Consider the following 10372-nt stretch of genomic DNA (forward strand, 5'->3'; position numbering starts at 1 on the left):
TTATTGAAGGGTATTTTAGAAAAGAAATTATATAATTATTAAATTTTTTAAAAAATACAATTTAATCAATAAAAGAATAATTTATTAAAGAATATTTTGGTAAGCAAAATTTAATGATAAAAAATAAAATTTTTACTAATAGGTATTTTTTTAAAAAATAATTTATTTTTTCTTAAAAAATGGATAAAGTTAACATTAGTTAACACAAAAAGTTTAAAATGGATTAAAGAGGAGGTTTTTTAAAAGTTAGAAGGGAGGAGAATGTACATTTATAAAATAGAGGGGAGGGAAGTGTTATTTTAACATCTCGCAGGAGAGGGGAGTGTAATTTTCCCTAAATTAATTTGATATCTAAAAGGAGAAGAAAAGAAAAATTGAGTTGAGAGGATGTCCAAAGAAATTGGATCTTCAAGAAAATTATCGATTTTTTATAGTTATGCTTTATATGTTGAGCTTTTTTTTAAAGAATTGTGCTCAAATTCTTTTAATAGAAAAATAGTTCATTTGTTTTGATTAAGTTTTCATCATAATAATTTTTTTTTGGTTTTGATTCAGCAAAAAAAAATTGAAGAATTGTATTTTAATTTTATTATTAATTCAACAGATTTAATATAGTTAATTAACAGTAGAATTAAATAGATATTTTTTAAATTCTACTGTACTAAAAATTTATTTGTCAATGAGATATAACTCAAATGACATACTCTCTTCGTACTTATTTAAGAAAAAATTATTTAAATATTTTAAAATTTCAATAGTATATTATTTGTGTTGATCAATGACATGTTACGCAAGCTGAGCGAAGAAGGAGTAGCCTTAGCTTGCATTGTGTGTAAGGTGAAAAGAATTGAATCCATGCATCAACACGTGGACGTGCATTTCATGTCCTCTACCAAAAAAAGCGCCCCGGGAACTCCTTGTGTTTTTCATTTCAATCTACCTTCTTATTCTTATTCCTTAACTGTATATGCAACAAACTCTACCCCATGCATCATCGTCATGCTTCTCTCTTTTCCTTCGTAACCAGGTTTGGAAATCTTCAATTTCTATATGATTACTATTGATCTTGTATAATCTTTTTCTTTTTTATCTTATGAATCTACCAAACTCTGCAATGTGTATAATAATCTTATATCATATTCCAGAATCGTGATGTAAATGTGTATCTTTGGATGTTAAAATGCATGATTTAGTTTTTAGGTAGAAAAAGTTACAAAGTTAATGTGTCTTTCTAATTGCACTAATTGGATGTGGATCTGGTTAATTTTCTTCCAATTTAATCTGAGCAAACCCGTAATCTTTGGATGTGAATAAATTGGTGTAGCTCATGGGAATTTGTGGTTTGATCTGCCTCCATATACCTATCCAAGCAATTAGATTTGGATAACTAGCACTGATAATGTTGTGAGTGATGCGTGGATGCTTTATGAGTGAAAGGGTTTCAATAGTTCAATACCTTAATTAGAGGTAAACATTATTGAAGCGATCATACACCGAACCCTAATTAATTACTTTATATGAATGGTGTCCTATAATAGGTATTAATGGTATATTCATATTAATTCCTTATAAATTCAAATCAACTATTGAGAGTTGCATTTTATTTGATTTCAGGACTATACTTGAGATATTGGGAGCAAAAAATTGATGATCTTCTGGTTCTGAACCAGATTTCAACAATGATTCTTTCAGCTCTTCTAACTTCAGTTGGAATTAACTTTAGCTTGTGTTTTATATTTTTCACCTTATACTCTATACTGAGGGAGCAACCTGGCAATATTCCTGTCTATGCATCGCGCTTAGTTTCCGAAGATAAACTTCCAGAGGGTGCTCAATTCAATTTGGGACGGCGGCCTACGGCTGGTTGGATGCGAAGAGCATGGGAGCCCTCTGAAGATGAACTTATTTCAAATGCAGGCCTAGATGCTTTTGTCTTCATGCGCATATTTGTCTTTAGGTGATTTAAATTAATCAGTTTTCTTAATTACCAAACTCAATGCTATTATTCTTCAAGCATAGCTGCAGTGTAAGGTTGTTTTTGCTTTTATGGTGTTCTGATCTGCAGTGTAAAAGTATTTACATTTGGAGGAATTGTTGGGATACTCATTCTTCTTCCAATTAATTTTATGGGGACTCAGATTCGTGATGATGCTGATTTTCCAAACAAGTCATTGGATTCCTTCAGTATTTCTAATGTTAACAATGGTTCAAAGAGGTAAGTAAATATTGTTGATCATGATACATAGTCTTGTCTCTTAGGCACATCAAATCTTAGGAAATCTCATTGGGTGTATATGAAAAATTTGATTCCTTTTACTGAATTTTTACCTAAGCCATAACATGGGATCTCTGATCGCTAGATTTGGCCTTTCTCAAGGTTATGGATCCATTTTTGCGCTGCATATGTTTTCACTGCAGTTGTCTGCATTCTTCTTTATCATGTAAGTTTTATTGTTTGAGTCTTCTTTACTTTGTGCATGCTGTTTGATTTTACCTCTGGTGTTTGACTTTCATGGTTGGTGTTAAAACCATATGCAGGAATATGCATATATTTCATCAAAGAGAATTGCATGCTTCTTTTCAGCCAAGCCTGAGCCTCATCAGTTTACCATATTAGTCCGAGGTATTCCAGTTCCACCCGAAAGCAACTGCCAAGAGACGGTTGAGCGCTTCTTCATGGAGTATCATCCTTCTACTTATCTTACAAACTCAGTTGTCCGTCGCAGCAGCAAACTTCAAGTTCTAATTGTAAGTGTTTTCTTGGAGTTCTAAGATGTTTCTTTAATGATTTACTTAATTTTTGTTACCTAATCTCAATTCTTTCTTTCAATGTTACTTGTAATTTTTTAACTACTAACAGTTTATTATTTCCATGAAGACTGATGCAGAGAGACTGTATAAAAGGCTTACCCAACTGAAACATAAAGATAATTCTCCAAATAGGTATCGGCGTGACGGATGTTTTGGAATATTCGGACAAAAAGTTGACATGGTAGATCAGTATGAAAAAACATTGGGAGACATAGAAGATAATGTGAGAATAGAGCAGTCTTCAATTGAAGGAAAGGTGATTATCATGTCTGCTCCGGTTTAAACCTTACATATCAACAAAGCAATCAATTTCATTGAATCATTTACTTAAGCGGTTAAACCAAATCATCATTAGATGTGTAGTTAGCCTTGACTTGTGTCTACTAGATTTGGCTCTAGATATTATTTTTCATGCTTATTAATTGAAATATCTAATACATAAACTTGTTTCATAACTATATTAAAAGGAAGTTCCAGCTGCCTTTGTCTCATTTAAGTCGCGATTTGGTGCGGCGACAGCTTTGAAGATTCAAGGAGGCGTCAATCCAACTAACTGGATAACCGAGAAAGCTCCCGAGCCTCACGATGTTTATTGGCCTTTCTTTTCTGTCACGTTTATTAGAAGATGGATCAGCAAGCTGGTGGCTTTTATAGCCTTCATTGTTCTTACCATTCTGTTTTTGATCCCAGTTGCACTAGTACAAGGTCTTACACATCTTGATCAGTTGGAAACCATGTTCCCTGCTCTGAAAGATATACTTAGAACGTAAGTTACAAATTATTGCATCTTGAATTCGATATCTATCTGCTAAAATGTGCCAAAATGGATTCAATTAAATGGTCGTCCTTTGATCTCTGTAGCCGACTCCACCTGGTAAGACAAGACTTAGCTGTTGTTTACATAAGCATGCAAAAGAAACACATCAATAATTAATAGCAGTACTTGTAATATTCTGATGATTGGATTTCTTTGGTTGTTTTATCAGTAACATTTGGCACCACCAATATTTGTTTGCAGAGCACTTGTGACCCAAGTTATAACAGGATACCTTCCCATTCAGATTCTTCATTTGTTCTTGTCCTTGGTTCCGCAAATTATGATTATTCTTTCATCCTTGCAAGGACACATCTCATGGAGTCAAATACAAAAAAGTGCATGTACTAAAGTGTTATGGTTTACCATATGGAACTTGTTCTTTGCAAATGTTCTATCAGGGTCCGCGCTCTATCGCTTGAACATCTTTCTCGAGCCTAAAGAGTTTCCAAGAGTATTGGCCGAAGCTGTACCGACACAGGTGAGAAGAATGACAAGTTTTATCTCACAACATTCTGAGCTCTCTGTATTACTTGAGCTACAAGGCATCTTTATGTCTTATGTCTTATCCATTGCAGGCATCATTCTTCATAGCATATGTTGTAACATCTGGATGGACCAATATAGCATTGGAACTCTTTCAATCGGATCGACTTTTCTACAACTATATAGATAGAATTTTTGGAGGAGAAAGCTACGAGGACTTTGAGGCGCCATCCATCCCTTACCACAGAGAAGTTCCCAGGATTCTGTTCTTTGGACTTCTTGGTGTGACTTACTTCATCCTTGCTCCACTGATACTGCCATTTCTCGTAGTATACTTTTGTGTTGGATACATCATTTACCGCAACCAGGTTCGCAGATTGTGCTTGTTTTCCTTTACAAAATGCAATCAAATAACATTCTAATGGTTTTAATCATCTTTCTGCAACAGCTTCTAAATGTGTATGTCCCAAAGTATCAAACTGGAGGAGAATTTTGGCCTACAGTGCACAACTACACAATCTTTTCATTGTTGCTGATGCATATCATAGTGATAGGGATATTTGGGCTGAAAAAGCTTCCTTTAGCATCTGGCTTGACTCTTCCTCTTCCAATTCTCACATTTCTGTTCAATGAGTACTGCCGGAAAAGATTCCTTCCTATATTCGAGGCCTATCCGGCCGAAGTAAGTTGGCTGATGATTCATTCTAAGTTACCTCATTCTCTCTTTTTTAATTTTCTTTTAATGAATTGTTATGGAACTTATGTGTACTGCTGCAGTGTTTGATCAAGAAGGACAGACAGGATCAAGAAGATCAAAACATGTCTGAATTTTATGAAAAGTTGGCCAATGCATATAAGGATCCAGCTCTGATGCCAATCAAATATTCTGGAATGTTTCTTGGTCACAAACACAGGTCTCCACTACTTCAAAGTTCATCAGAAGCTTAAAAGTTTATCACATAGTAGGTTCACTATGACGATGCCATCAATTTGGAACTGAATGGCTGCAACCAACCAGAACTAACAATGTAGAGAGAGAGAGTTTAGCAGATAGATTTGTGGAGCTTGTAGAACTAGCAATAATGTGCCTTAAATTTTGTAGCTTCCTTTCATAGATTCAGAATTTATGCTTACTTGTAAAGAATATGAGGTGTTTTGAACTTCTCATAGAATCTTGTTGGTAAAAATTATGACTGGTTTAAAAATTTAAGGTGTTTTGATCATAGTTCATTAAATAATTCTAGTAAATGTTTTATATGATAATATTTTGGCAGATAAGTATTTTTTTCCAAATGAAATCGTTTAAACAAGAATATATTTAATAGAAGAGAACTCTATATTTATATATATAAAAAAAGATCATTTGTAGGAACTTCATTGTAAAAGCCATTTGGCTACTCAAAATGCTGCCTCGAATGTAAAACTATATGATAATATAAAACTCAATTTGTTCAAATTTTAATAACATCCACTTGCAATGCAAACAGCTGTTCCAGTTTTGATTCTGTCATTCTGCATGCATATAATTTCTCAATGATAACTGCATATAAAGAGTTTCTACAAATAGAGTAATACTTTTAATTTGAAAATGTAATATGATTTATGTGCAACAGTATAGGTGTAAATAGTTAAAAATTTGGTGCTCTTTTACAAAATAGTTCACTCTTATATTATTATCAAATTGAGAATACATTTTATTAATTATTAAACAAAAAATTTACAGAACTAGTCTTGTGAGAATTTTCAATGAATTTTTCATAAAATTTGGCCACGGTTTATTCTAGCCTACGGCCATCGGCAATACTATACAAGAAGAAAAGTATTTCCTAAGTTGGTCCAGAAATGTCACAATCCATAACGAATGATATATTTTTCCATAGAGAATTTAGCATATAATTATTGATCAATGTAGTGGATGACACGACATTGCAAAATAAAATATATTTATATTCTGGAATTATTAGGTAGCATTTTGTTAGGAAACTGAGATTGAGATTGGGAGACTAAGACTCAGGATTGTCTTTGATAGTTAGATATTAGAACTAAAGTTTCAGTTTCTGTCTCTAAATTTTCAGTTTTTTCGGTATCTCCAAAAAATGAGGACACAGAGATTGAAATTTAAAAAACTGAGACTGAAATTTTAATAATATTTTTTATCAAAAAAATATCTTCATTTAATTTTTTAAATTTTAAATCTATTTCTCAATCTCCTTATTTATTTTAAATTAAATATAATAATGAGACATAACCTAATTCAGTACATTTTATCTCAAACACAATGCAAAAATTTAATTTAATTTCTCTCAATTTCTCTCTTTCAAAGGCAGACTTAATGTTGTGGCTGGATATGGACAATATGTCTCTGTGGAGCATTGTTGAAATCGTCTCTCTGAAATTTAATCATTGAAGACAACAACAAAAGCATTTTTCTTTCAGGGTATTTAAGATTAACTTAAAATGATTAGGACCTAGCTTCGGTTTGAAAGAGACTTGCTTCATCTCCAACTAGAAAATTCTTAGATGAATTTTAATTATTTACACTTATTATTATTATTATTATTTTGTATAATTTCTTTTCTTTTCCCCTTTAACTTGCATAATTAAACATTTCAAAGAAAAATGATACATAAGCATCAACAAGAATTAGGTGTAGTATTTTTTTTTTTTAATTTGTTTACAGGCATTGACGACTTACATAAGATGTACCAAGTCAAAAGAAGATAACTAATGATAGAAATATATAATAACCAGTGTACTTTAAGGTTGAATCCAAATGCCAAATTCCAGCTAGATGCAGCTAGCTTGCTATGCTTTCTAGTTCATTCTATTGGCGTTAGGATTTTGCTACTCTGGATGTTTTTATTGCTGTCTTTTCTAACAAATTGTATTAAGAAATTTTATTTTCTTAATCTATTTTATTTTTTTTATATATTTTTCATATGTATTTTATACAAATAACTAATTTGATAACTAATTTAATGTGCATGCATAGTTAAATTATTTGTCATACATGTTTAGTTTTTATCAGAGAGATTGAAAGCAATGGGCAATGACCAATTCAAGCGTGCCCATTAGTCTGTGGTAAGAAGATATGGTTAAATTCTCAAATGGGATTATAAAAAGAGATTAAAAATAATATTTGCCATGGTCCAACAAATTTCACCAATTACAAAGTTTAAGCGAGTAAATTAAGAATCAGAATGTGTCTACAGACAGATAAATTTTAAAAAATAAGTAACTTTAACATTAGTTAAGGTGATAGATATCTTAATCTCTTAACTAAAGATTTTAAATTCAAGTCCTAAAAAAAATCACTGAACTATTGCTTACTCTCTAGTCACTACCCCTTTCTATATATAAGAGGCTAAAACCATCACAAACTAAACCATAGCAACCAAGCTTCAACACTTCAAAAAATCACCTTCATATACACCTAATAAAACCAAGAATCTCCAAGAGTTCCAAGTAGGAAAAATAGTGTAATTGATCAAGAAAAATGGCAAGGAAGAGAAAGGTTGCTGAAGCAATTGAAGAAGAAAACATGGAATCATGGCATGAAATGATCAAAGAAGGTGCAGCATTAGGAGAATCTACAAGAAGATCAAGAAAGAGGTTTGTTGGTGTGAGACAAAGGCCATCAGGAAGATGGGTGGCTGAGATCAAAGATACCATTCAGAAGATCAGAGTTTGGTTAGGAACTTTTGATACTGCTGAAGAAGCTGCAAGAGCCTATGATGAAGCAGCTTGGATCCTCCGCGGATCCAATACTCGAACCAACTTTGATCCTTGTTATCCTCATTCTTCCTCAAATCCTGCTCTTTCCTCAAAGATTGCAAATCTCCTCCTTCAAAGGCTTAAAGCAAAGAATAATATCATCTCTTGTTCTAATCTTAGTACTACTCACCAACAAGATCATCAAGCTGATGTGTATGGAGCAGAGTCGAAAGCTTTCTCGATTGATCAATTCGCAGATTTCCTTTATGATCCTGAAGCTTGTAGCGCAAGCAACAACGAATTTAGTGATAATATTGAACAAATTGATTGCATCACTAGTAGTTTTGAATCGTGTTTAACAGAGAAAGATGCCAAAAGGGAGAAAGAAATGGATGCAACACAGACATCAAGCATTGACTCGAATTCAAGAGTGAAAAATGAGGAAGAAATCGAAGAAGAAGAAGGTATGATTGTTGAGGATTTCAGGTTCCTGGATGAGAATGCTATTGTTTCATCAAGTTACTGTTATTCTCCTTTTGAGATTGTTGAAGAGATGGAGGAGCCTGTGGAGGCAGAGAACTATGATGGTGATGATGAGCCTTCAATGATGAAAGCTATAATGAACAGAATGAAGTATGAGAGAAAGTTCTCAGCTTCTCTCTATGCCTTCAATGGGATACATGATTATGAGTGCTTGAAGTTGAAGCTTCAGTCAGGGAACATAAAGAGTAGAACAGGAATTTCAGATCAAATTAGCAAACTTAACAAGGCTTGCAGCAAGAACAAAAATGAGGTTAATAAGGAGGAAGATGAAAAGGAAAAGGAGAAGGAATCTATTGATGGAGATTTGTTGTTTTGGAACTCCCTTGATCTCCCTAATATTTTCTAACTTACAATTAGTTTTATTAATTTCAGTAACTTTGGAGCATGCTGATATGTAGTAATCAAAATGAGTAAATATTTTCTAGTGTAATGATAAATGAATTGACTAAATAAATCTACAAACCAAAGACAAGAACAAGATATGTTTTTAGTCTTGGATACTGAATAAAGTTATTGATCTTTCTATGTTGAAGATAGAAGTTCATATTCTATCGTTGATTCATAAATTCTTCAAATAATTTCCACTTATTTTGAAGGTTAAACCAAAGTGAACTGCGAACACAAGCTTATCATTTTAGACAATTTATCTTTTAGAACACCAATACATAATCTTACAGATAATATTCTAAATAGAAACTCCCAATTCATCTCTGATAATACTTCTTCGCTGCTGCTGCTTGTTTTTTCTTTTTTCTTTTTCTCTTCTACTTCTAGTTTTTTTCTTCACTTTTTTTATTCTTGCTTCTTCCCCTTTTCTTTCTCTTTTCAAGAAAGAAAACGAAGCGAAAAACAGAAAGAGAAAGAAAAGGATGTAGTTAAAAAGGATGGAGGAAAAAGAAATGCAATTTTTTTATTTTTATCTAAATACTTCTAACTTTTTTCAAAAATTTGTACTTTTGGTCGAAAAAATTCCGTATTTATTATAATTTTTTTTGTTTAGTTTCATTAAGCTTCCATGTTTCTATCATTTGAAAAAAAAAAACCCAGTAGTTTCAAAAAATAAAAAAGTAACTTTTAGAAATTTAATTAGAATTTAATTACAAAAGTACTTAATTCATCCAACATTTTTCTATATTTAAATATAACATATTTGGCTAATGTTTTGACACAAATATAGGCAAATGCTAAAGTGCTACAGCAGCATGTATCTAGAAAATATAGACTTTGGTTAATGCCTGATAAACAAGACTGTTACAGCCAATGTAGACAGATTAATCTGAAATTACATGCAAAGTAAAAACAAGAGGCTAGATAGGCAAGTTCCATTTAGACCCACCCTAGAGACTAAAGGGGCACACCCTTCTGCTTCCACGTCCAAATAGCAATTTACAACACTAGGCTGAACAGCATACAGATAGTTAAATATTTCACTACATTGATTAAATTAGATTCACCATCAGAAAGGGAAACCTAGTCAAACACCACTATTAACCAAGTCAATCCCATATTTTGGATTGGCTCGAAATAATGATTTCCCACAGAAAAACAGGGGTATGAACAGAAGATAGAGTAAAAAGACTGAAAATGTCACTTTTTTATGTACAACGTTGCAGGCTTTATTCATATGCAAGATGCGACATGCGACGCATCTCAAGTTTACAAGCTCTGTGTTCTAGAGAACACGAAGCTGTGCAAGGAAAGCAGCACAAAGATCCAAGAAGAGAAATTGTGGACCTTGGAGCCTTTGAAGATCAAGCAGATACTTTTCTTCCCGAGTTTTGTAAAGCTGTTACAAAAGATGAGATCATCAAGAATTAGAGAATTTCCTGGAGAAAACACTAGATTTACCCGATATGATGACGAATAAAGTAGAGATTATGGTTCTTGAGTAGATTACCTGCACTTCAAACTTGACCACATTAGTATTAGAAACAGCATCATTCTCAATAATGCTGGAATCATCTCCAAAGTAGTGATTGTTAACCATCCCTTCATGATTACCAG

The 10372-nt window shown here is 32.6% G+C and overlaps 3 protein-coding genes across 3 annotated transcripts in view; 2 read left to right on the top strand and 1 right to left on the bottom strand.

Moving 5' to 3' along the window:
• Nucleotides 1622-5280, top strand: LOC107637303 (CSC1-like protein HYP1). The gene is made up of 10 exons (XM_016340733.2): nucleotides 1622-1957; nucleotides 2066-2215; nucleotides 2378-2441; nucleotides 2539-2748; nucleotides 2879-3067; nucleotides 3279-3577; nucleotides 3830-4106; nucleotides 4204-4479; nucleotides 4560-4793; nucleotides 4889-5280. The coding sequence occupies exons 1-10, from the start codon at nucleotides 1680-1682 to the stop codon at nucleotides 5057-5059; spliced, it is 2148 nt and encodes a 715-aa protein (XP_016196219.1). The 5' UTR covers nucleotides 1622-1679; the 3' UTR covers nucleotides 5060-5280.
• LOC107638144 (dehydration-responsive element-binding protein 2B-like) lies at nucleotides 7256-9819 on the top strand. Its single transcript, XM_016341313.2, has one exon. It carries the CDS (start codon nucleotides 7608-7610, stop codon nucleotides 8712-8714), a length of 1107 nt encoding a protein of 368 aa, XP_016196799.1. The 5' UTR covers nucleotides 7256-7607; the 3' UTR covers nucleotides 8715-9819.
• Nucleotides 9546-10372, bottom strand: part of LOC107635353 (SNF1-related protein kinase catalytic subunit alpha KIN10) — a gene marked incomplete in the record, with an annotated part of 6419 nt that continues 5592 nt past the window's right edge. Inside the window, 2 exon segments of the mRNA XM_016338818.2 lie at nucleotides 9546-10154; nucleotides 10266-10372. Of these exon segments, the coding sequence (XP_016194304.1) occupies nucleotides 10041-10154; nucleotides 10266-10372 (221 nt within the window).

Source organism: Arachis ipaensis, chromosome B04 (assembly GCF_000816755.2).
Source record: "Arachis ipaensis cultivar K30076 chromosome B04, Araip1.1, whole genome shotgun sequence".
NCBI lineage: Eukaryota > Viridiplantae > Streptophyta > Magnoliopsida > Fabales > Fabaceae > Arachis > Arachis ipaensis.

Coding starts and splice junctions, on each gene's coding strand:
- LOC107637303 (XM_016340733.2), top strand. CDS start 1,680: ATGATTCTTTCAGCTCTTCTAACTTCAGTTGGAATTAACTTTAGCTTG. Junction 2,442..2,538: donor TCTGCATTCTTCTTTATCAT/GTAAGTTTTATT, acceptor AACCATATGCAG/GAATATGCATATATTTCATC. Junction 3,578..3,829: donor CTGAAAGATATACTTAGAAC/GTAAGTTACAAA, acceptor ATTTGTTTGCAG/AGCACTTGTGACCCAAGTTA.
- LOC107638144 (XM_016341313.2), top strand. CDS start 7,608: ATGGCAAGGAAGAGAAAGGTTGCTGAAGCAATTGAAGAAGAAAACATG.